Source organism: Entelurus aequoreus, linkage group LG02 (genome assembly GCF_033978785.1).
Source record: "Entelurus aequoreus isolate RoL-2023_Sb linkage group LG02, RoL_Eaeq_v1.1, whole genome shotgun sequence".
NCBI lineage: Eukaryota > Metazoa > Chordata > Actinopteri > Syngnathiformes > Syngnathidae > Entelurus > Entelurus aequoreus.
The window spans coordinates 74,878,957-74,903,697 of NC_084732.1; the positions used below are offsets into that span (position 1 = coordinate 74,878,957).

General features: G+C 41.5%; 1 protein-coding gene across 3 annotated transcripts in view; it reads left to right on the top strand.

The window, feature by feature from the left end:
- The window catches only part of bbs4 (Bardet-Biedl syndrome 4), a 44,685-nt gene extending 21,332 nt beyond the window's left edge, over positions 1-23,353 (top strand). For all 3 annotated transcript variants that reach the window (XM_062032280.1, XM_062032299.1, XM_062032289.1), the window contains 10 exons: positions 1,590-1,643; positions 1,727-1,854; positions 7,367-7,421; positions 7,537-7,605; positions 7,920-8,072; positions 15,713-15,884; positions 18,255-18,324; positions 18,401-18,545; positions 18,623-18,827; positions 22,167-23,353. In XM_062032280.1, the coding sequence (XP_061888264.1) occupies positions 1,590-1,643; positions 1,727-1,854; positions 7,367-7,421; positions 7,537-7,605; positions 7,920-8,072; positions 15,713-15,884; positions 18,255-18,324; positions 18,401-18,545; positions 18,623-18,827; positions 22,167-22,309 (1,194 nt within the window). In that variant the 3' untranslated portion in view covers positions 22,310-23,353. The remainder of the gene's footprint in view (positions 1-1,589; positions 1,644-1,726; positions 1,855-7,366; positions 7,422-7,536; positions 7,606-7,919; positions 8,073-15,712; positions 15,885-18,254; positions 18,325-18,400; positions 18,546-18,622; positions 18,828-22,166) is intronic.
- The last annotated feature ends 1,388 nt before the right edge of the window (positions 23,354-24,741 follow it).

Genomic DNA, 24,741 nt, shown 5'->3' on the forward strand with positions numbered 1-24,741 from the left:
GAATATATGCTGATCATCAAAACGCCCCCAATGCTGGGAGAAGATGCAAATATATTATACAGTGATGAGTGATTTATCAGCACTCATTACCTTTTTGCGAGCAGTATTTAGCATTGTATTTATCATGTCTGAAAACTACGTTCAAACTGGCACACACTCGGTGCTCGCGCTGCAAAGACTGACGATTCACAGAGAATCCTCCATCAAACGTGTGTGTGTCAACATATTTTGATCGTCTGTCAGAAATAAACATGTTTCTGCAGAGACATATTGTCTATCCAACAACATCCTTTTATAATTTTACACTGCATGCTAGGTGATTTAAGGTGCTGATTAAAACAAATTTAACTGATGCGTTTGGTGTCTGCTGCCGTTTTGTTTTTTTCATTTATAATATATGTTACCATATCTCCTATATGCACATTTTTTCTTAAAGTATGCATATTTTGCGACTTGAGCACCAGCAAGTGCAGCCTCTCTTTCATGTGCGCACCTTGAGCACTGAAAAACAAGTGGCTTCCGTTGTAGAGGCACTTTGGACTGTGTCTAAAATGCTCATAAAAAGTGGTATATGTCTCCTGCATGTTTGAAAACACAGCAAACGCCACAGATAAGATAAGATAACATGAATGCTCAGTAAATGATCGAGTGTCTCTGTGGTGATGCCCCGCATATATAGTACACACAAAATCCTCATTTAAAAAGGGGGGTTTGCGCCACTTTCGAATTGTACACTCAGTGTTATTAGATCACACGCAACACGCCCAGTAATACACACAATTTTATAGATTGCACACGCTTTTTAGCGCATGGTATTAAGACCTTAGTATCTCAGGCCTATACAGTATAGACACTTTATAGACTCAACAAAACAAATGACTGGCACATTGAAGTTATTGTCAAAGACTCCTTGCTAGCAAGGCAACACTAAATGGTAAATGGGTTGTACTTGTATAGCGCTTTTATACCTTTTTAAGGAACTCAAAACGCTTTGACACTATTTCCACATTCACCCATTCACACACACACATTCACACACTGATGGCGGGAGCTGCCATGCACGGCGCTAACCAGGCCCATCAGGAGCAAGGGTGAAGTGTCCTGCTCAAGGACACAACGGACGTGACTAGGATGGTAGAAGGTGGAGAAGGTGCTGGCACGGCCACTCTCCCAACTTCGCCAAGCCGTCTACTACACTACTGCCATCTTACGTCTTGGAATTGCAACTGCATGTCTACTGTCTAATACTTGCAATTGAGACTCAGAAATGTAATAAGAAAACAAGGTATAACAACGGGACAGCACAGTTATCACAATCAGCTCATTTTTAGATGTTACAAAAAATGTTTATTAAACAATTAACATTTATTAACACACACAAAAGTATTGAAAATTGGTACTGTTGAGTACCTATATGGATTCCCAGGTACCGGGAATTGCTACCGTATTAGTTCAAATGTAAAAGGTACCCATCCCGACTAGCACCCATTCACGACAAATGTGCACACAATTTCACACGTGCTTGGTTGGAATGATCCTTTCAAATATTATTTCCCATGTCAATAAATATGACTTTTCCTTACTTTCAGGAGATCAGTCACAATTTGGGAGTGTGCTATTTCTTCATCAAAGACTTCAAACATGTGAGTATGCTGATGAAATCAACCTTTTTTAAGCACCGATCGTAACCGTCCCCAAATAATTTGCACTTTTCTTTGTCTCTCAGGCTGAGGAGCAGCTCAACATTGCTCTCCAGTTAAACAAACACGACAAGACTTCACTGATGCTAGGAAAGGTTCATTTACTGGCCGGCGACACCGACAAGGCCATTGATGTTTACAAGAGGGCAGTGGAGTAAGTTCTAGTTGAGCTCAATTTTGGACTTTGCATTAAAAACACCTGTTAACAAAGCTAAAAATCAGTCATGAAGTTGTAAAACTGCACAGTGTCTCACAAAATTTACTGCAGCCCTCACATTTTAGTAACAATTAATATTCTCAAAAAAACACAACTAAATAAAACTTCAATGTTTTTAAGAGTAGTCAGTGTGTAGCTTGGACTAAAAATTATTCAACAAAAATATCAGGGCCTTCCATCAATCGCAACTGGACTGGTTGGTTTGTCTTAGAAGACGTTTCGCCTCCCTTCGAAGTAGGCTTAATCAGTTCATGCTAATTAACTTAGATTGGTCAGATCTAGCCTCAGACTCAGATTGGTCAGATCTAGTCTAATGGCTGGTGCCAAATTCACAAATATTTATACTCCAATACCAGGAGGGTGTGCCTGGGCAAGGATGGTTTTGCCTTATCGTAGTGAGAAAAACAACTGTTGAAATGCAAACGAGCAATCCTTTTGTCAAAGCCAACGACAGTCATTGAAGTGTAATTTCCCCTAGTTAGCATTAAGGTATTGTTTGGCAGAAAGATCGCTGTGGATCGACCACTGACTTTCCAAAATAGTCGGAATCACAGACGTTAGCATTCCATTCAGTTGTCAACAAATTGCACAAAGGAGAATCTGTGACCAGAATGTTTCTAACTCCTGTTATTTGTTGAAGGCTAAATTGCAGAGTATTTTAGGAATGGTTGAAAGGACGGTGTTGTATGTGGGAGACAGGTGGTGTGTCAAAGACCACCTCCTCTGTTCAGGAGTGCTGTTTCTCCCTGAGGTGCAGGTAGACTTGAGTCTTGGCCTGAAGAGTTTGCCTGTCTATGCTGTGCCATGCGTCAGCTTAGTGGTTGTTTTGTTTCCCCAATATATGAATTAGTGCATTCATCATTACACTGAGTATCATACACCAGATTGTTTTTGTGGGTGTGGGGTTTCCGGTCTTTAGGTTGCACTAGTCTTTGTCTCAGGGTGTTGCCGGGTTTAAAGTGAACGGGGATGTTGTGTTGGTATAAAATTCTCCTGAGTCTCTCAGATAGACCTGATACATATGAAATGACAATATTTTTGCGTCTGTCAACTTTTTCCTGCTCATCCACTCGGTTCTTGTTTCTTCTGGAACTGGATGATCACAAACGACCAGCTGGGGTAACCACAGGCTTTGAGGGCTTCCCTCAAATTCCTATGATCTTTCTCTTTGAACTGTGGGCTGGTGTGAACCAGTGGCGTGCAGTCACTAGAGGCAGGGGAGGCGGGGCCTCACCTGCCATCATGGAAAGAAAAGAAAAAGAAAAAGAAAAAAAAATTAATTAAATTGTTATATGTATCCAGTGATTATACTAAAGTTATTTTCCATTTAACTTCACCAGTTTTAGATTATTTTTATTTTTATTTTCACATTTGCCGTTCAAATACTGAGAAGAGACGGTGCGGTGATCAGCAGCCAATTGAGGCACTTGTGCCTCACCATGGATTGCGACTCGGCTAACTGCTGGCCTGCTGTGCAGTGAGACCGTATTGCTATATGAATTATATTATACATTTCCATAGTTTAGTTAGCTGAGGTATATAATGTACAGTGTATTTTGTCAACAACTGTATGTGTGTAACATATTTTTAGTGCTGAGCGATCATAAATCTGCTGCGGAGACACACTGTGTGAGGCTCGTCTCATAACCCCGCCTCCTGGTGCCAAGCACCTCCGCCGCAGAATGCACTGCCCGACGGGAGCACCGCGGCCACACCAACCAAAGCCCACACCCAAACCCTCCACGTGCAAGACCGAATCCACCCAAAAAAAGTCACTTAACAAGAAGCCAAAAAGTGCAAAAACAACAATGCTCGCGCTGCAGGAGCCGCGAACGACCGCGGGGACACAACATTAGGCACACCTGCACTGCAGGTTCATATGTTTTTAAATTTGACTGTGATGATGCAGTCGTGCCTCACCAGACATTAACCTCACCGCACGCCACTGGTGTGAACATTATCAGATCGGTGTTGTAGGGTTCTGATAACCCCCAGTTTGTGTTCCAGTGGGTGGTGTGAGTCAAAAAGTAGGTATTGATCAGTATGTGTGGGTTATCGGCAGTGTTGGGACTAACGCGTTACTAAGTAACTCGTTACTGTAACGCCGTTAGTTTCGGTGGTAACTAGTAATCTAACGCGTTATTTTTTTATATACAGTAACTCAGTTCAATTCAATTCAATTCAATTCTTTATTTATTTCGTACTTGGATGTGTACATTTCAACAACATTTCAACAATCTCACATACCTTACTGCATTCAATACACAGCCATGTCGAAAAGGAACAGGATGAAGAAAATCTTATATTTCCTGCCCCTTCGCACAAAAGAAACATTTTCTTGGTATTTCTTTGCCGGTAGTGCATTAGAACATCCAATGCAACAAATCAATACAAAACAATATATCACATATGCACACACAGGCACCCACACCCACACGCACCCACCCACCAGGGGCGTAGACTCTAGAGTAGTAAAAAAGGCTACAGGACATGTATGACCCAGTTGACAAGAAAAGTTATTGTTGCCTAAAAACTACAAGTTTGTACCCCTACCCAGTGCACACACTCATAGAAATTAATAGAACAAACAATCAATGAAAAGAATAAACAAGCAAGATAAGTTGAACAAAAAATAAATAAACAAAACAAAAACTGAAAAAATAAGGCAATCACTCAAACCAAACAAACTGAAAAAGAACAAGGCAATCATCCAAACCAAACAAACTGAAAAAGAATAAGGTAATCATTCAAACCAAACAAAACTGAATAGAACAAGGCTATCATAACAAGGTATCATTCAAACCAAACAAAGCTAAGAACAATGTGATCATTCAACCAAGGATCCATAGTGCATGTCGATAAAGAAAAAAAAAAAAAAAAGAAAAAAAAAATGAAAGGAAAGCTAGACTATACAATACCTACAGTCATGTAGGATAATGTAAGCGTTGTTTTTTTTGTGTGTTTATTATTATTTTTATTTTTTATTTTTATTTTTTTTTCCCCTTATTTTTCCCTTTGCGTCCCTTTTGTCAGTGCTCATATAACATCATAGTTCTGTTTTTAAAGACTTTTTTTAATTGAAATGTGTTTTTACATTGCTTTATTTCATTATGGAGAGAGTTCCAGAGTTTTACTCCCACCACTGATGTACACATTTGTTTTGATGTTGTTCGTGCAAGCTGATGCTTAAAGTGCCCTTTCCTTCTTCCTTCTTTTTCTATTAAAGTGAAATTGTTTTGTAGATTTGTTGGTAGCTCTTGACTACTAGCCCTGAACATAACCAATAATGTCTGCTGCTCAACTAGTTCATAAAATTTGTAAAGTCCTGAGCTAATAAATAATCCATTTGTGTGCTCTCTATAACCTGTTTTGTGTATGATTCTGATCGCTCTCTTCTGAAGGAGGTACAGTGGCTTTGTGTTACTCTTATATGTACTACCCCATATTTCCACACAATAATTGATATAAGGCAGTACAAGTGCACAATACAGTGTACGCATTGCTTTATAATCTAATACATCTTTTACCTTATTTAATATAAATATACTTTTAGCCATCTTTTTTCTAACATGTGAGATATGCGATTTCCAACTAATATTATCATCTAAAATCACTCCCAAAAAGTTACCGTTACTGCATGATGCGTTACTGCGTTATTTTACGTTATTTTTATGTAGTATCGGCTAGAAACTGAAGATCTGAGTGTGTTTTATTGGAGCGCTCCGGTGGAAAAGAAGAGGCGTGCTTTCCCCCACCCACAGAAAGCACGCCTCCCCGCAGGGGAGACGTTCCTCCAGAGCCGTACTTCGGGTCTAACAACCTTCACTTTACCCGGAAGAGGGTCTTTACAGCTGAAGGTGAATGACGAGCCCGGCGGTTTGTTGCAACTTTGTGACTTTATTGCACGCAGCCATCCACCAAGCTAGAGCACCTACACGCACTCACTGTCGCCGCTCCCTCACCTCTCTCGCCCACTCACTCACTGACGTCACTCACCTCTCATGCTGTCATATCTTAAAGGGCCACACACACACACACACACATACGTTACTCTCATAACAACTAACAAGACATCATGGCGAAGCCAGAAGTCGAGTTTTTTAACATGGAGACATTCTCAATAATTTTCTTTTGTCGAGCACAAAGAAAATAACATTTTAGTTAAATGTAAGTTGTGTCTTGGATCAAAGATCCTATCTACTTAGAGTTAAAGTTAAAGTGCCATTATGTTGCAGCTATTTAAAATAGTTTTGTCAATTTTTTCTGGCCTGAAATAAATTGGCCCTTTGAAACATATCTTTGTCTTTGTGTGTTGTATGTAGACCACATTGCTTTCTGAGTTCAGTGATGCAAATGCATGTCAAGTTGATCAACAGATTGTATTATTCTCCAGTGCAATAACAGTACTGAAATGAAGGCTAAAAGGGCATTAATGGGAGCCTTAAAAAAAGGGGGGGGAAAAAGAAGTAACTAAATAGTTACTTTTCACAGTAACACATTACTTTTTGGTGTAAGTAACTGAGTTAGTAACTGAGTTACTTTTGAAATAAAGTATCTAGTAATTGTAAATAGTTACTGGTTTTCAGTAACTAACCCAACACTGGTTATCGGTAAAGCGCGACATGGAGGCCCTGTTCTCTCCCATGTGGACATCTCAGTCCAAAAAAAAGCAGCTGCAGTATATCTGACCAATCTAAGTCTATGAGCATGAACTGATGAAGCCTACTTGGATGGGAGGCAAAACGTCTTCTAAAACAAACCAAACAGTCCAGTTGCGATCGATTGAATGATCTGGATGAATAATATTATCCATAGACATGACTCAACAAAAAGTCATAAAAATGGTACCTTGTTTTTTGTTCTAAAAGGTCAGACGAAAACCTGAGCATGCTAACATTTTATGCTAGTATCCATCCATCCATTTTCTACCGCTTGTCTAGTAATTATGCTATTATATTTGTATAAACCTAAAATTATTGGGGTTTGAGACATGTTTCCCTCTAGCAAGTATGCTAACTGTTCTAATTATAACAAGCCTACATTTTCTCCTTGTAGGGCCTTTTTTACTTCTGTATAAACTTGGTTCATTTCCTCCTTCTATTCAAATGTTAAATATTTAAAACATGAGGCGTCAGTGTAAATAAGGATATGATATCCATGTCATGGAGCTCATTATAGCTCCCTCCTGGAGGCAGTAAATGAATTAATCAAGTGCTTCAATACTGGTATTACTTAAATGAGATGTACCACACTGAGCTTGATTTAAATACTGATGGGGCCCCTCGTTACCATTTTGTATATATTGTAATTTATATGCCACTGTTATGCTGAATCAGATCTTGATTGAACAAACAGCTCATCCACTGAATATTAAGTATGTTTGCTCAAGAGTTATTATGGACAATAGCAGGCATTGTCGCCCTTTTGAATTGTCTCATTCTCCCAACAGATTCTCTCCAGAGAATACAGAACTCCTGACAACTCTCGGCCTCCTCTTTCTCTCTGTAGGTGAAATTGTTTAAATGTCTGACCTTACGCTTTAGTTACATTTCTTCAATTATATTCTGCTGGCATGTACAAAAAGGAGTAGCTAAATTGTTATGTGTTCCTCTTTTGAAGCTTGGGAAATACCAAAAAGCTTTTGAACACCTTGGAAATGCCCTCACGTTTGACCCCAACAATTATAAGGTATGTGCTAACATGCACACACACACACACACACACACACACACACACACACACACACACACACACACACACACACACACACACACACACACACACACACACACACACACACACACACACGCACACACACGCACACTCTCTCTCTCAAACACACACACTTTGTTTTTCTGTCTATCTATCTGATGACAACACATTGAATCATTTAAAATTAAAAGGTCACACTGCTTGTCAGGTAGCTCTGCTTCATCTTTCATCCTTTTTCAAAGGGCGCGTCTTCCTCTAATACCTCGCTAATGATTGTTTTTATTTTGCAGGCCATCCTGGCTGCAGGCAGCATGATGCAGACCCACGGGGACTTTGATGTGGCCATGAACAAGTACCGCGTGGCAGCATGTGCCGTGCCTGAGAGCCCACCTCTGTGGAACAACATCGGCATGTGCTTCTTTGGCAAAAAGAAGTATGTCGCTGTAAGTAATATTCTTGTCAACCAATCAAACTTTATTTATAGTGGCAACACAAAGTGCTTTACAGAAGAAGAAAAAAAAGAGAAGGAAACAAACTCATACAAACAAACACACACACACAGCACGAGTGACAGAAATAAAACACGGCATGGCACTGAGGATTGAGAATAACTCAAATGAATGGCATCTAAAAAAAATTCCAGGAAACATATTACAAAATATATGTAAAAATAAAATACAAATAATACATTAAAGGCCTACTGAAATGATTTTTTTTTATTTAAACGGGGATAGCAGATCCATTCTATGTGTCATACTTGATCATTTCGGGATATTGCCATATTTTTGCTGAAAGGATTTAGTAGAGAACATCGACGATAAAGTTGCAACTTTTGGTCGCTGATAAAAAAAGCCTTGCCTGTACCGGAAGTAGCGTGACGTCAAAGGTTGAAAGGCTCCTCACATTTCCCCATTGTTTTCAATGCAGCGAGAGCGATTCGGACCGAGAAAGCGACGATTACCCCATTAATTTGAGCCAGGATGAAAGATTCGTGGATGAGGAACACGTTAGAGTGAAGGACTAGAGTGCAGTGCAGGACATATCTTTTTTCGCTCTGACCGTAACTTAGGTACAAGCTGGCTCATTGGATTCCACACTCTCTCCTTTTTCTATTGTGGATCACGGATTTGTATTTTAAACCACCTCAGATACTATATCCTCTTGAAAATGAGAGTCGAGAACGCGAAATGGACATTCACAGTGACTTTTATCTCCACGACAATACATCGGTGAAGCTCTTTAGCTACGGAGCTAACGTGATAGCATCGTGCCTAACTGCATATAGAAACAAAAGAAATAAACCCCTGACTGGAAGGATAGACAGAAAATCAACAATACCATTAAACCATGTACATGTAACTACACGGTTAATGCTTTCCAGCTTGGCGAAGCTTAACAATGCTGTTGCTAACGACGCCATTGAAGCTAACTTAGCAACCGGACCTCACAGAGCTATGCTAAAAACATTAGCTATCCACCTACGCCAGCCAGCCCTCATCTGCTCATCAACACCCGTGCTCACCTGCGTTCCAGCGATCGACGGTGCGACGAAGGACTTCACCCGATCTCAGATGCGGTCGGCGGCCCGGAGACGGAGGAAGTCAAGGTGAGGTCGGCGGCTAGCGCGTCTGCTATCCATCTCAAAGTCCTCCTGGTTGTGTTGCTGTAGTCCGCCGCTAATACACCGATCCCACCTACAACTTTCTTCTTTGCCGTCTTCATTGTTCATTAAACAAATTGCAAAAGATTCACCAACACAGATGTCCAGAATACTGTGGAATTTTGAGATGAAAACAGAGCTTTTTGTATAGGATTCAATGTGTCCGCATACTTCCGTTTCAACGATTGACGTCACACGCATACGTCATCATACATAAACATTTTCAACTGGAAGTTTAGCGGGAAATTTAAAATTGCACTTTATAAGTTAACCCGGCCGTATTGGCATGTGTTGCAATGTTAAGATTTCATCATTGATATATAAACTATCAGACTGCGTGGTCGGTAGTAGTGGGTTTCAGTAGGCCTCTAATAAAACATAACATTGAGAGAATAATAGTAGTAATAATACAATAAATAAAATAGAAAATAACACAATAAAAAATAAAACAAAATATTAGAAAATTTAAAAAACATAAGAGTAACATGATCAGTAAAAAGCCTGAATAAAAAGGTGTGGCTTGAACCTTTTTTAATATGTCCTCATTACTCTAAAATTATCCATTGTTCTACATTATTGTTTGCATATCTCTTGCTGTTTAAAAGTAGGACAGTTTTTATTGTAATTGTGATTTAGAGCTTAGTTAGAAATCAGCCATCTCACTACTCTTATCTCTGTACCAAACATAGATTAAGCATTTTAATCTTAAAGTAAAAGTAGTGCATCGCATGGAGCCCAGACTTTTCATCCTTGGTTTGTCATACGCAATATGTTCATGAAATATGTAGGACCTGTGTCACTCTGTCAGCAGCATTACATAAACACAAGCCAATACCTCGTGGAGATCCATCCTACAATGTAAACATGTCACTCAACTCAGGCTTATTAGTTGAGACTTGAGCTGACTGGTAATTCAAAGTCAACAAGGAGACTTCAAATAGACGCTGCAGCCTGACTTTCTTGCCAGTATTTATTACATTTCGTGATATGTAGGGTTTGAAGTATTGGAGCACTCTTTACATTCCCGCGTCCAACTGCTGAGGCATGAACTATAAATACACTCGCAGCTACAAAAAAATGTGTTTTTATACTTTTCACTCTAGCAAAACATCCACAGGGATTCATGTTAGTGATTGGTTAGATGTCAGTGACTGGACTGTGAGATCCATCCGCACAGAATGTATCTCTGCAATGTTTGTAGTAAGATTTGAGAGGATGTCCACACATTGGGTGTGGTGGGGGTGTTGTTGTAGTTTAATTTGCATAATTAGCCATAAGGCATGTGCATTTTAAGTTTTCTAGATGCTCTGGGAGAGACAAAAAGTGAGTACAAAACATGAAAAGCAAAACAAATATGCTTAGAAATTAGAGCAGGATCAGGGCTGATATTTGTCTTCTTTAACTAAATGGCGATCAGCTGATAAGCTGCTGAGCCCATCTTTACCGCAGCTGTGTCCCATTGCTTACATAGCTAAAATTGTACTCATTTTGAAAGATTCCTTCAAAAGATATGCACGTTCATGGAGACACAATTCCATTTCCATATTCCTTGTTACACATGTGCAAGAGTTTCATGAATTCCAGGCGTGTCTTACCAGACCGCCGCCTCAAATTTGAGAGCAAGCTGCAACAAACGCGTCGTCTATTCACAGTGTGAAGCCACTTCTAGGATACTTCTTCCATCATGACTGAAAATAAACTAAGTTTATTCCAAGTATGGAGGACTAGAAGAAAAGAAATGACAAGCATGCGACACACACACACCAAGCAGGACGACACAAGAAGCTAACCGCTAAAGTTGCGATGTAAAATAGGGGCGATCGATCCAGATGTCGATACGATCGATACCCAGTATATTATATGAATATAAACGATACGAGAGTAATGAAATCAATATATTTTTTTCTGGTTCTTGTCACAAAGGACGGCTTTAAGGGAACATTATTTAAAAGGGGTTTTTGCTTTTGTTCAAATATATTTTGTTAAAACAAAAGTCTAAGTAGCTTTAAATACCACACTTTTAATAAACTAGTTTCTAAAAATACTGGCAAAATGTAATAAGATAAGCTTGATTAAATGTTACTTTAGTTACTTGCTGAAAACATGTTTAGTTCTATAATATATTGATAAAGTATCGGATTGTGACCCATTGCACGTTGAGAAGAGCAATATGTTGTTTTATGTTACAATCTCCAAAAAACTGTTCAATAACATCCCCCTAAACTCTAAATTGGCAACACTGATCTCTCCTGCAAGGCCATTTGTACAGTGCTGCAAAGACAAGCTACATCCACAGACAGTCCCATCTTAATGTGCTTATGAGCGACGGCGAACAGATAGCACCAAATCTATTTGTGATAGTCCAAATATATCCATAATGGACCGCCACAACTAAATGTATGTATAGCAGGGGTCCCCAACCACTGGTCCGTGACGCATTTGCTACCGGGGCACACGGAAACATCAAATATTTCATAAACAACAGTATTTTTTTTGCCTTAAATTTTGCTTGTCCCCCTAGGAACTCCTCTAAGCTTGTTTATAGATGTATAATAAAACTCATAGTCGCCATTTGTTATATTTGTGATAACTTTGTGACATGATACAATACACTTTAATGATAAATGTGACAGATTGTAGCCATAGGCTGATTACCATCAGCAGTCCCCAGTCCCTGGGAACCAACCATCTCATTGCAAAGAAAGAAGCCCAGGGCTCCCACTAATTCAGTGTTATGGTGAGTTGTAGTTCTCATGCACTTATTTTTGCTATATTTGTCTTCCACACGTGGAAGGCCGGTCTGTGAAAACAATGCCTCCATTAAACCGGTTCGTGGCGCAAAAGAGGTTGGAGACCTTTGATGTATCGGAAACACTGGTTAAAATTCAATTCGATGAAATATGTATACACCGATCAGCATCAAAGCTTTTACTTGACCGGATGTAGTCTGTGAGTTAAAATTTAATTCTCAATACTCTGTGCTGCTGCATGCAGGATTCTTGAAATCATTATTGCATGGTAGGAGAAAAATGCACAGTGCACACAAAGCAAAAAAAGGGACAAGTGGTAGAAAATGGATGGATGGAAAGCGTGTAGCCTAAATAATCTTTTAGTACTTGTGGTGTGTGGATGGACTGAATGAAGTTTAGTGCAGGGATTTTTACATAAAATGTGGTTGTGTTAACATGATGGGCTGGTTCACTTAAACTGTGTGTTTTAAGAACAGTGTGGCTCAAATTGATTTGGAATTGTAGCGCTTGCATTACTCCAGTGTTTCTTAACTATATGGCCGGGGGGCCCGTTGTTCAGAATCGTGTGCAAAGGCAGTATGGTCAACTAAACAGCAGGCGCTTTGATTGCTACCAAAGACGTGTGCGGCTGTGTTCGGGTGCATGCAATTGCTATCGTTTTGACGTTAGTTTTTATGACAAAATCTATCAAAATAATACATATATACATACTTCTAAACATATTCATCAATCCATCCATTTTCTACCACTTGTCCCTTTTGAGTTCGCGGGGGGTCGCTGTATTCCATCTCATAAATTACATTAAACGTGCTTTTCTTTTTTGAGAGCATAATTTTGTGGCCGTATTTGACGCACTGCTGCTGCTTTCCTGCAGTGTTTAGTGACCACCAGGAAATAAACGTAAACGTGAATATGATGATTTGAGTGGGGCCTTTGTTGTGAAAAAGTTGGGCCCCAAGGTCAAAAATGTTAAGAATCCCAGATAAAGTTCGAGACATAACTAGGATGCTTCTTACAGGCTGACACTGATCATACAGGGAGCGGCCCGCCACAATCAGACAGTCCGATACCCCATACTCTCTGAGCACTCCCCACAGGACTTCCCGAGGGACACGGTCGAATGCCTTTTCCAAGTCCACAAAGCACATGTAGACTGGTTGGGCAAACTCCCATGCACCCTCAAGGACCCTGCCGAGAGTATAGAGCTGGTCCACAGTTCCACGACCAGGATGAAAACCACACTGTTCCTCCTGAATCCGAGGTTCGACTATCCGGTGTAGCCTCCTCTCCAGTACACCTGAATAGACCTTACCGGGAAGGCTGAGGAGTGTGATCCCACGATAGTTAGAACACACCCTCCGGTTCCCCTTTTTAAAGAGAGGAACCACCACCCTGGTCTGCCAATCCAGAGGTACCGCCCCCGATGTCCACGCGATGCTGCAGAGTCTTGTCAACCAAGACAGCCCCACAGCATCCAGAGCCTTAAGGAACTCCAGGCGGATCTCATCTAACCTTGGGGCCTTGCCACCGAGGAGCTTTTTAACTACCTCAACAACCTCAGCCCCAGAAATAGGAGAGCCCACCACAGATTCCCCAGGTACTGCTTCCTCATAGGAAGACGTGTTGGTGGGATTGAGGAGGTCTTCGAAGTATTCCCTCCACCGATCCACAACATCCGCAGTCGAGGTCAGCAGAACACCATCCTCACCATACACGGTGTTGATAGTGCACTGCTTCCCCTTCCTGAGGCGGCTGATGATGGTCCAGAATCGCTTCGAAGCCGTCCGGAAGTCGTTTTCCATGGCTTCCCCGAACTCCTCCCATGTCCGAGTTTTTGCCTCAGCGACCGCTGAAGCCGCCCACCGCTTGGCCTGTCGGTACCTGTCCGCTGCCTCAGGAGTCCTATGAGCCAAAAGAACCTGATAGGACTCCTTCTTCAGCTTGACGGCATCCCTCACCGCTAGTGTCCACCAACGGGTTTTAGGATTACCGCCACGACAGGCACCAACTACCTTGCGGCCACAGCTCCAATAAGCCGCCTCGACAATAGAGGTGCGGAACATGGTCCACTCGGACTCAATGTCCAGCACCTCCCTCGTGACATGTTCAAAGTTCTTCCGGAGGTGGGAATTGAAACTCTCTCTGACAGGAGACTCTGCCAGACGTTCCCAGCAAACCCTCACAATGCGTTTGGGCCTGCCATGTCTGCCCGGCATCCTCTCCCACCATCGTAGCCAACTCACCACCAGGTGGTGATCGGTAGAAAGCTCCGCCCCTCTCTTCACCCAAGTGTCCAAAACATGAGGTCGCAAATCCGATGACACAACTACAAAGTTGATCATGGAACTGCGGCCTAGGGTGTCCTGGTGCCAAGTGCACATATGGACACCCTTATGTTTGAACATGGTGTTCGTTATGGACAATCTGTGACGGGCAGAAAAGTCCAATAACAAAACACCACTCGGGTTCAGATCCGGGCGGGCATTCTTCCCAATCACGCCTCTCCAGGTTTCGCTGTCGCTGCCAACATGAGCGTTGAAGTCCCCCAGTAGGACAAGGGAATCACCCGGGGGAGCACTCTCAAGTACTCCCTCGAGTGAATCCAAAAAGGGTGGGTACTCTGAGCTGCGGTTTGGCACATAAGCGCAAACAACAGTCAGGACCCGTCCCCCCCACCCGAAGGCGGAGGGAAGCTACCCTCTCGTCTACTGGGTTGAACTCCAACGTGCAGGCTTTGAGCCGGGGGCAACAAGAATCGCCACCCCAGCCCGTCGCCTCTCACTGCTGGGAACGCCAGAGTGGAAGAGAGTCCAGCCTCTCTCAAGAGAACTGGTTCCAGAGCCCTTGCTGTGCATCGAAGTGAGTCCGACTATATCCAGTCGGAACTTCTCCACCTCACGCACTAGCTCAGGCTCCTTCCCCCCCAGCGAGGTGACGTTCCACGTCCCAAGAGCTAGCTTCTGTAGCCGAGGATCGGACCGCCAAGTGCCCTGCCTTCGGCTGCTGTCCAGCCCACATTGCACCCGACCTCTATGGCCCCTGCTATGGGTGGTGAGCCCATTAGAGGGGGGACCCACGTTGCCTCTTCGGGCTGTGCCCGGCCGGGCCCCATGGGGACAGGCCCGGCCACCAGGCATTTGCCATCGTGCCCCACCTCCGGGCCTGGCTCCAGAGGGGGGCCCCGGTGACCCGCGTCCGGGCGAGTGAAATCTGGGTCCTTCGTTTTTATTTTTCATAGAGGTCTTCGAGCTGCTCTTTGTCTGATCCCTCAACTAGGACCAGTTTGTCTTGGGAGACCCTACCAGGGGGCATAAAGCACCCGGACAACATAGCTCCTAGGATCATTGGGACACGCAAACTCCTCTACCACAATAAGGTAGCAGCTCAGAGAGGAGATAAAAAAATCAGAAAATTAAATTAAAAAATTAAGAATTCAAATCAATTGAGTAATCCATATGCTGCTACATTTCCTCTGACTCGCACTCATTTTCTAGTCCATTACCAGTTGGGTGAGACTTTATCTGAAAGTGCATAAAAAAATCAGTTCCCAAAAGAACGGCTCGCAACATGCAAATAGGTTCTCATCGTTCACTTGAAAATATTTGATTTGTTCGCGAATGTCACACCTCTCTCAGCTACTGACATCTTTTGCGCATCTTCTTTTCTTTCACAGTCTATCAGCTGCCTGAAGCGTGCCCACTACTTGTCTCCTTTCGACTGGAAAGTATTGTACAACCTGGGGCTGGTACACCTGACCATGCAGCAGTATGCCTCTGCTTTCCACTTCCTTAGCGCCGCCATCAACCTGAGCCCCCGATTGGGCGAGCTCTACATGCTGCTGGCAGGTACCAGCACACACTATGTTGACTTTTTGTTGTTTTTTTCTTGGAGAAACTGTAGTTAGTCTGATGCATTAATACTGTAGGGGCTTGATCTAATACAGGTTTGCGTGTACTAAAACACGTGCAAACTGGATAGCGCACACCAAGCTGATCTACCATGCAGCTATACCGCCCTTGTGGGGCGGTATAGCTCGGTTGGTAGAGCGGCCATGCCAGCAACTTGAGGGTTGCAGGTTCGATCCCCGCTTCCGCCATCCTAGTCACTGCCGTTGTGTCCTTGGGCAAGACACTTTACCCACCTGCTCCCAGTGCCACCCACACTGGTTTAAATGTAACTTAGATATTGGGTTTCACAATGTAAAGCGCTTTGAGTCACTTGAGAAAAAGCGCTATATAAATGTAATTCACTTCACTTCACTTCACTACCATGCTCGTGCGCAGAGGATTGCATCTCTAAAATAGGCAAAATAGAGAACATAATCCAAATAGCAGGTCTGACTTCATGTATATGCAGAATATATGCTGATTATCAGAACGCCCACAATACTGGGAGGAGGAGATGTATATATAACCATTTAGGACACGCAATGTGATTTATCAAGACTGGAACTGTTCTGTGGCTGCTGTTTTGGATGTATGTATGTAAGCATGTTTGATATGTGCGTTCAAAATGGCATAGTTACGCATGCTGGCTGTGAGACAAGAGGGGATTGCGCTGCAAAGACAGATCATGGACAGAGAATCCGCTGTGTGTGTGTGCGTTTGTGCGTGTGTGCGTGCAAACATATTTGGACTGTCAGAGATTTAAAAAAATTCTAGATATATCGTCTACTCAGTAATATCATTTTATAATCTTATAGTGGCTGAAAGACCTAAAGGGGTCATATTATGATTTTTTTTCTACATGTAACACAGTCCATTGTGGTCTACATACATGTAATGGTGGTTCTTTACTCCAAATTTTGCATAATTTATAGACTGTTCTCAAGCTGCTTTCTGACCGTCTCTTCAGAAGACGCCATTTTGTGGGCGGTCCTATTTACGTGTCTCGACTGCGTCTTCTTCCCCAGTTTTTAGCGCTTCCATTTAGAGTCTACTGACAGATATAAGCTAGAACTATATGCTACTTTGTGTTCGAAATGGCAACAGCGGAGGATGCATGTGCATGTACGAGCCAGTCGGCCCCACAACAAGAGGACAGAGAAAAAGAAGGAACTTATTGAATACAGCGCGGACTACAATGGCGGACCGTGCAAACGCTTTATATATAAATATATAGATGTATGATTTGACGTCGCAATTGGGTAATATGTCGCTATTGGCGCAAATTCCAAACGGCTCCTTTCAGAGGAAGTATGAAGGAAGGCAAGATTTTTTTGTAAATATCTTCGCCATGCCTCCACGATTTGATTAAACATTTTTGGGACTTATGCAGATCCAAAATACACAAAAACAGGTACCAATAGGTAAGAAATGTTGGTTTTGCATAATAGGTCCTCTTTGAGGCGCTGATTAAAATTGATTCGTTTTGGCATATGCTGGCAATTTATTTTAATGTTCATTTTTCACAAACGTTTTCATTTTTCAAAACTTCTTGCAATATGCATTTCCTTGCGGCTGGATCATTCCTTCACAACACTGTGCAGTGTCTCCCAAAGTGCACTATCATCGTGCCAAAAGTTGGTTGGTTGGTAGAAGTTTATTTCGAGCATGTATACAGTTTCAGTATGATGCATATTTCTCATATTTATATTAATCATTCCAACATGCCCGTAAAGGAGTAGGAAAAAGCAAAGCTTACTTAAGTAGGTTCTTGTTGTCTAGATCATACTTCAGTAAAGCCCAGAAACCTTACCTTAGACCTTAACTTGTTCCGTCCTTTTTCTTTGCCTCCTGAGGGTTTCCATTCTAGTGCTATTTTTGGTTTTCGTTCACGCGACATTGTCATTACAAGTCCTGCGTTTACTAATGTTTTGTGTCAGTAGTTTCTGTTCAGATCTTTTGCACACATCACGCTTCAATATAGCCCAGAAAAAGTGGTGCATATTATGTTTGTGTGCTGCATGTCAAAAACGTGACAAAACACCACAGTTTGGAGCGTATGATGCCATAAATGTTGAGGGAAATGATTTTCTCCATGGTGACAGCCGGTACATATGCAAAAACAGCCGTGGTCTGCACCACATTTTTACTAGTTATTAATTGTACTTGTCATTGTCTTAGAAGATCACCCGCAACACGCCAACTACACACAATGTTATAGTTTGCATAGGCTATTTAGCACTTGTTATTTTGGTGTTAGTAGATCAGGCCCTTTATGTTTTTTTCCACAAGTTTCCATAGCCTTTGATTTAAAGGAATTCTGCCTTTCAGTGGCTTTGACCAACTTGGAGGATGTGGAAAATGCCACCAGAGCGTACGAGCAAGCTGTGATTCTCGACCAGTAAGTTGTCTAATATTCTCTCACACACACCCCGCGACTTGGAAGAATCAAGCCTTTCATTTCTTTCCTCCCACAGATCAAACCCTCTGGTCAACCTGAACTTTGCAATCTTTCTCTATAATCACGCTGACAAAAAGGCAGCACTGGATCAGTATCAGGAGATGGAGAGAAAAGTCAACACGCTTAGAGACAGCAGTAACAACTTTGAGTTTGACCTAGAGGTACCGGAGCTTTATTTTTCGTTTTTCATTAAAACCAAAGCAGTGCTTTGTCTTCAAGTTTTTCTTCCTTGTCACAGCTCATAGAGATGGCTCAGAAGATAGGAGCTGCCTTGCAGGTGACGGAAAGTGTGGTGTGGACTAAACCAGCCAAAGACTCCAAGTCCAAACAAAGCTCAGGAGCAAGCACTTCTAACACTGGTGCTCCTTTGGGTTCGAACCAAACTTTGGGTCAGGCCATGTCCTCTGCAGCGAGCTACAACAAGAGCATCCAGTTACCAACAAGTACATACGTCCTCTGAAATATGTCTGCTTCTGGTTGAATATTTGATGTGGTCTCAGTTTATTGAGTTAATACCGTGATCCGGTTACTAAGGAAGCAGGGTGCTTCCATTGTTAAACCTAAAGGGAAGTGAGTGCATGAAAGTAAGTGCGCTTCTGGCTTCACCTCTTCATTAGAACCAGCTGTTATTTGAATTTCAAATAACCTGTAGTTACACTACGGTATATCCCCTTTCTTGACATCTTGTTTTTCTGGTAAAATAAGCTATGAGTACTTCTCAGGGCATTCAATCGATCGCAATTAGACTGTTTGGTTTGTCTTGGATGAGAGGCGAAACGTCTTCTGGGTAGGCTTCATCAGTTCGTGCTCATGGACTTAGATTGGTCATATCTAGTCTAGACCAATCTAGACTAGTCCAGTTGTGATCGATTGAATGCCCTGAGAGGACAATGACCTTGATGAATGAAAATATTCATAGACAAGTTATGAGTACCTTAACTTATGAGCTTCATTGGTTCTGTGACAAAACTTGTCATTGTTGCTCATCCAAATGAATTGAAATCAATTTAATTTGTGCTTGGCCCCCGAAACAGCACACTTTTTTAAACATGTAACATGCCTTTTAAAAATAAAAACATAAAGATAAATATTTGTATAAAAACAATACAAGGTAATTTAGTACTAACTACTATAGTTTTTTGAAGTAATGTAATAATAATGCACATCATTTACCTTGGAACGTGGACTTCTACAATGTCTCCTTCCAGCTGTTTCTCCATCAAAAACACCTTAGCAGCTTCTCCATATTTTCATGAATAAATGTCCACTGTTTAGACATTACTTTGATATCCTTGGCTGGCGTTATCGACTCATTCTGCTTCGGTATGGTGCAGACTAGTGTGATTTACTCAAACTGCTTATTTATTTCAATGAATATCATCCACTTCTTCTCACACTGGGACGGCGTGGCTCGGTTGGTAGAGCGGTCGTACCAGCATTCTGGTACGACCATCCTAGTCACTGCCGTTGTGTCATTGGGCAAGACACTTTACCCACCTGCTCCCAGTACCACCCACACTGGTATAAATGTAACTTAGATATTGGGTTTCACTATGTAAAGCACTTTGAGTCACTAGAGAAAAGTGCTATATAAATATAATTCACTTCACTCCCTCACACTCACTTTTTTCCTTCCCATGGTTGGAAAACTAAATTGTGTTAATCTCAAGCTATAAGCTAATGCTAGCAAGTCAGACCAGATGTTTTGAGTGGCTCTTGCGGGGTTCACTGTGACATTTGCTACGCCACCTATTGGCCGGGATGCTTGTAACTCAAACTTTTGTACAACTTACAGCATAAGGATTAGTCAAGAGACAGCTCCTCTCTCGAAACCCAATATAACATTGTATTTAGTATATTCCGTGTGTATATATTTATGTTTACTGTTGCAACAACCCACATACAAAGTCATGTAGTCACATTATAAATACACAACGCGTCATTCCAGACAGATGTGTGGCTACAACACTGGCACATTATTGTGATTGTAGTTCATTTATTGATTAATTAAATCAGACTCAGAATGGAAGCTCTTTATGATTGTCTTTGTAGAGACAGAATATTTGCTCTAGCTGTTGTACTAGATGTGAGGGGCCTCATGTAGTAAGAGTTGCGTGGATTTCCCACTAAAAATAGACATACGTTCAAATCCAGAAGACTATGTACACTGGTAAAAATTCCGATGTATTTAAGTGTGCGCAGGGACAAATCCAAGCACATTTCTTGTTTACATCGTAATTAACTTGAAATTGATCCCAGATGTCTGCGTGGCTCGTAACACCCAGACCCCGTCCAGGCCACGCCCCTAATAAATAGGCAAATCATATTCAAAGGAGCAATGTGCCTGAGCGCTGCACACGCTGCCCAATCAGGATTCAGTATGAGTCAGTAGGAGGTGCTTGTTTCTCGTAATTCCAGGGAACTGTCATTGCTGGGTGGTCTCCGAGAACTGAACACAGGCTGAAATAAAAAAGAAATGGTCGGGCCAGGAAGGTTTATGTGCTTGGCCAAAACAGAGGAGTGGACCGGAAATAATGGAGAGATAGTCGCTGCAATATGATACGTACACATTTAGTACAGGTGGGTGAATCTGATTACCCCCAATATAAATATAATTTGAGTTATTTACAACTAGTGATCATACTGCTTACAGCCAGATTAGAGTCTCATGTGAAAATTATGTAATAAGGAGCGGCAAGGCCAGCAACTTGAGGGTTCCAGGTTTGATCCCTGCTTCCACCATCCTAGTCACTGCTGTTGTGTCCTTGGACAAGACACTTTACCCACCTGCTACCAGTGCCCAGTGCTGGTTTAAATGTAGCTTCAAATTGTAGATAATGGGTTTCACTATGTAAAGCGCTGCTTTTCTTTAGAGAAAAGCGCTATATAAATATAATTCACTTCACTTCACTCCAGCCCCCCTGCGATCCAGAGAGGGACAAATGCGGTACAAAAATAGATGGATGGGTTTGTTTAAAATCCTTCAAATGTAAACATGCCAGCATATTTCAAAGGATACAATAGATTTTGACTCTTGTTTGATTACTCAATTTATCATTAAAACGCAGGAGTGCTTCTTGCGGTCAGTCCTCCCCGGTATACGGTGCCATTGTGCTGCAACCACCGGTGGCTGCTGTCCGCTCGACTGACCCAGCTGGTGCTGCAGTCACAGGAACACATTGTGACAGCAATAGGTGGCAAAATTAAAATGAATAGACAATTAATCATTAAATGCTTTGGCCAAAAAAAGAATTTCGTGTCTTTGCCTGGGTCTTTTTTGTTGAAATCAGATCTTGGCAAAACCCGAACGACCACCTCTGTGTGTCGCCAAAGTATCCACATCTTGTGGAAATGTACGTAAGTGAAGCATGAAGTTGCCGTGAGACAGTGCACATTTCTACATCAACGTCGGTATTGTTACATCTCATCTTTTCCGTAAGAATGAGCGTACGCCAGGTTCTTGTGCGCAAACAAGCTTAATACATGAGGGCCCAGGTGAGTACATGGCTACAGACTGTATATGTATCTGCGTACTGAGGTTTACTACAAAGCTAATAGTCACGACTCAGCTGTATGTTTTTAGGGAGATTGTGATGAATATGTTACAGAGGTATAAAGATTGCACTCTTGGTTCTGTTTGAGTAAACAGTAACAGGACTATTAGCAGATAGCAAAGGGAACTTGTTGGCTTAATTGTTTGTCGGACCCGATACGGTACAGTATATTTTATTGATAACTGTATTGAATCGTACATAAATGTATCTATTGGTCTGTTTCCGAAGGCACCTCCACGGCATTTGACCCTGATGCAGACATGGACAGTGTTCCCAGCCCGCCTTCAGATCCTCCAGGTTCCCCAAGACCTACCCAACCAGAGGATGCCAGACCCAAAACCTCCAAGAGGAAATCAAAGGTGGAAATATGACTTACTGTACAGTTGTGGATAAAAGTGTTAGTACCCAATGCTCATTGAAAGGACTCGAAACTGACAGAAGTCATTATTCATTTGTTTTGAGACATTTTCCAAAATGCATGACAAGTTACAAAGATTCTGGGAGACAAATCTGTACTTTTTTGGCAAGTCACATCAGCTCTATTGTTTACTTATAAAAACATATGCGTACAGAAAAATAGAACACCACACCAACTGTGAAACAAGGAGACTCACTTATGATCTTAAGCAACTTCCCTTGAATCATATTTCAAAAGCAATGTCTAATTTGTTAATTTTTTGTGGATTTTCTATTCGGTTACTTATGTCAGTTTCCAATCTTTTCCATGATCCCTGTAGGGTTTTCTTTCCTTGTACCAACAGTTTTGACCAAATGTGTAATTTGGAGGAATCTCTCACATTTTGTTTTAGTTCACACTCCTGTTGAGAAGGAAAAACGCAGTCTTTGGTCGTCTTGTTTTGTATCCGACCCTAATTGTCAGGGTCAGTGAGAGGTAGTTACATACAAACAATGTTTTTTCCCTGCACAAAAAAAAAATACTTGTACCAAAGTTTTAGTTTGTCAATTAGTCATTGCAGTAAATGATGATGTCAGGTAATGTGTCTGCTGGGAACACACGCTGCTAAGATAAACATAGTCCTTGCTGTGACAATCAATGTATACAATACATGCATTTAAGTATTTGGACGTGGCCTCCAATTGTCAGTGACTGTATGTCACTTCATACAAATAGTATTGAACCCCTAAAGCCAGATATCTGGGCATAAAACGACTGAAATTCCTAAAAGATAATGCTTTTTTTTTGTGCGTCCAAAATAAAACAACTTCAATTCAGTTACATTTGTGGTGCTCTACAGAGGCAAAACTCAGTCACTGTCCAAATACTTAAGTAGCTACTGTATAAAGAAATATGTAGTAAATAATTGTAAATAGCAACATAAGCTTTTATATGTTGAATGTCTTCAGTGTATAGAGTAATGTGTTTAATATTAAACTTGAAGAACAAGGCATTCTCACATACTGTTTATTTGTTTCAATAATTCAGAAGCTAGCAATATTATTCTATTGTATAACTGTTTTATTTAAGTTACAGAGCTAAGTGCCTTCAAAAAGCACTGCTGTGTCTGAAAGAAAATGCTGGTTAATACATCACAGCAGATTATAGCAATCCCCAGTGACGCTACATGTAACAAAACAACATTTCCCAGTAGCTTGGTGGTAGTAGCTTCACTACTTTTTGAACGAGTAGTGATTCCTGTAGCTTAGCTATTTTTAGACCCATGTAGCGAGGTAGCTTACATCAAAGCTGCAAGCTACAAAGAGAGAAAATGGACTACGAATCCAGGCCCCCCAAAAATATGGTAAAAAAATTCATTTACCTGGATGAATGAGAACATACAGAAAAAAATCCATGATGATTGGTTGGTGTTTGTATGATGAGTCACAATTGGCTAAGGTTAGGGCCAAACAGTACGGACTGGCCAATCAGAGGCAAGGTAAGGCGGGTCATCAAAACCAGGAAGCAAAATCATAACAGACACGCACTCATGTCACATGACGACAAGGGAGTCAGAGACAGGGGGACGCTTCAAGCTGACCACTCAAAGAAAAAAAATAACATACTTGAAAAGAACAGAGATTCTCTCCCGCAGATTAGATTTTTCCTTTGGTGATAAAAACAACGTCCAGGAAACCCACAATAATGCGTGTCCTTGGCCATATTTATACAAATGTATGCAATTAGAGAAAACAATTCCCAAAACCTTAGTTTGTAGTTGTTTACTCTGTAAACCAAAATCATAACTGCTCTCTTCATCTAACGTGGAACATAAATTTAGGAACACACATTAAGGTGAGTTGAGTTCATGAAAAGTTTTACTGCACATAACCATTACCAACTGTACCCTAACAACACAAAAAACACTATTTTATTTTTGTCAAAATATAAATATGTGCTGTTTTTTTTTACTGTAGGGCAGAGAAAATTAATAACACTAAGGGGTGGGCCAAAGAAAAGGCAAACTAAATAAATACATACAGTGGGCTGTGGAGACCCCTACAGGTTGTTATTATTGGATCCATTTGTACACTCTCAGTTACATTAACATTGATATTACACATGTGGGCCCATGGATATAAATGCCGTTGAACGGGGGTCTGTAGCTTAATGCATGTCATACTGGGGGTCATAATATACACTATATTGCCAAAACTATTTGGCCACCTGCCTTGACTTACATATGAACTTGAAGTGTCATCCCATTACTAACCCGTAGGGTTCAATATGATGTCGGTCCACCTTTTTCAGCTATTACAGCTTCAACTCTAAGGCTGTCCACAAGGTTGTGGAGTGTGTTTAAAGGAATTTTCAACCATTCTTCCAAAAGCGCATTGGTGAGGTTGG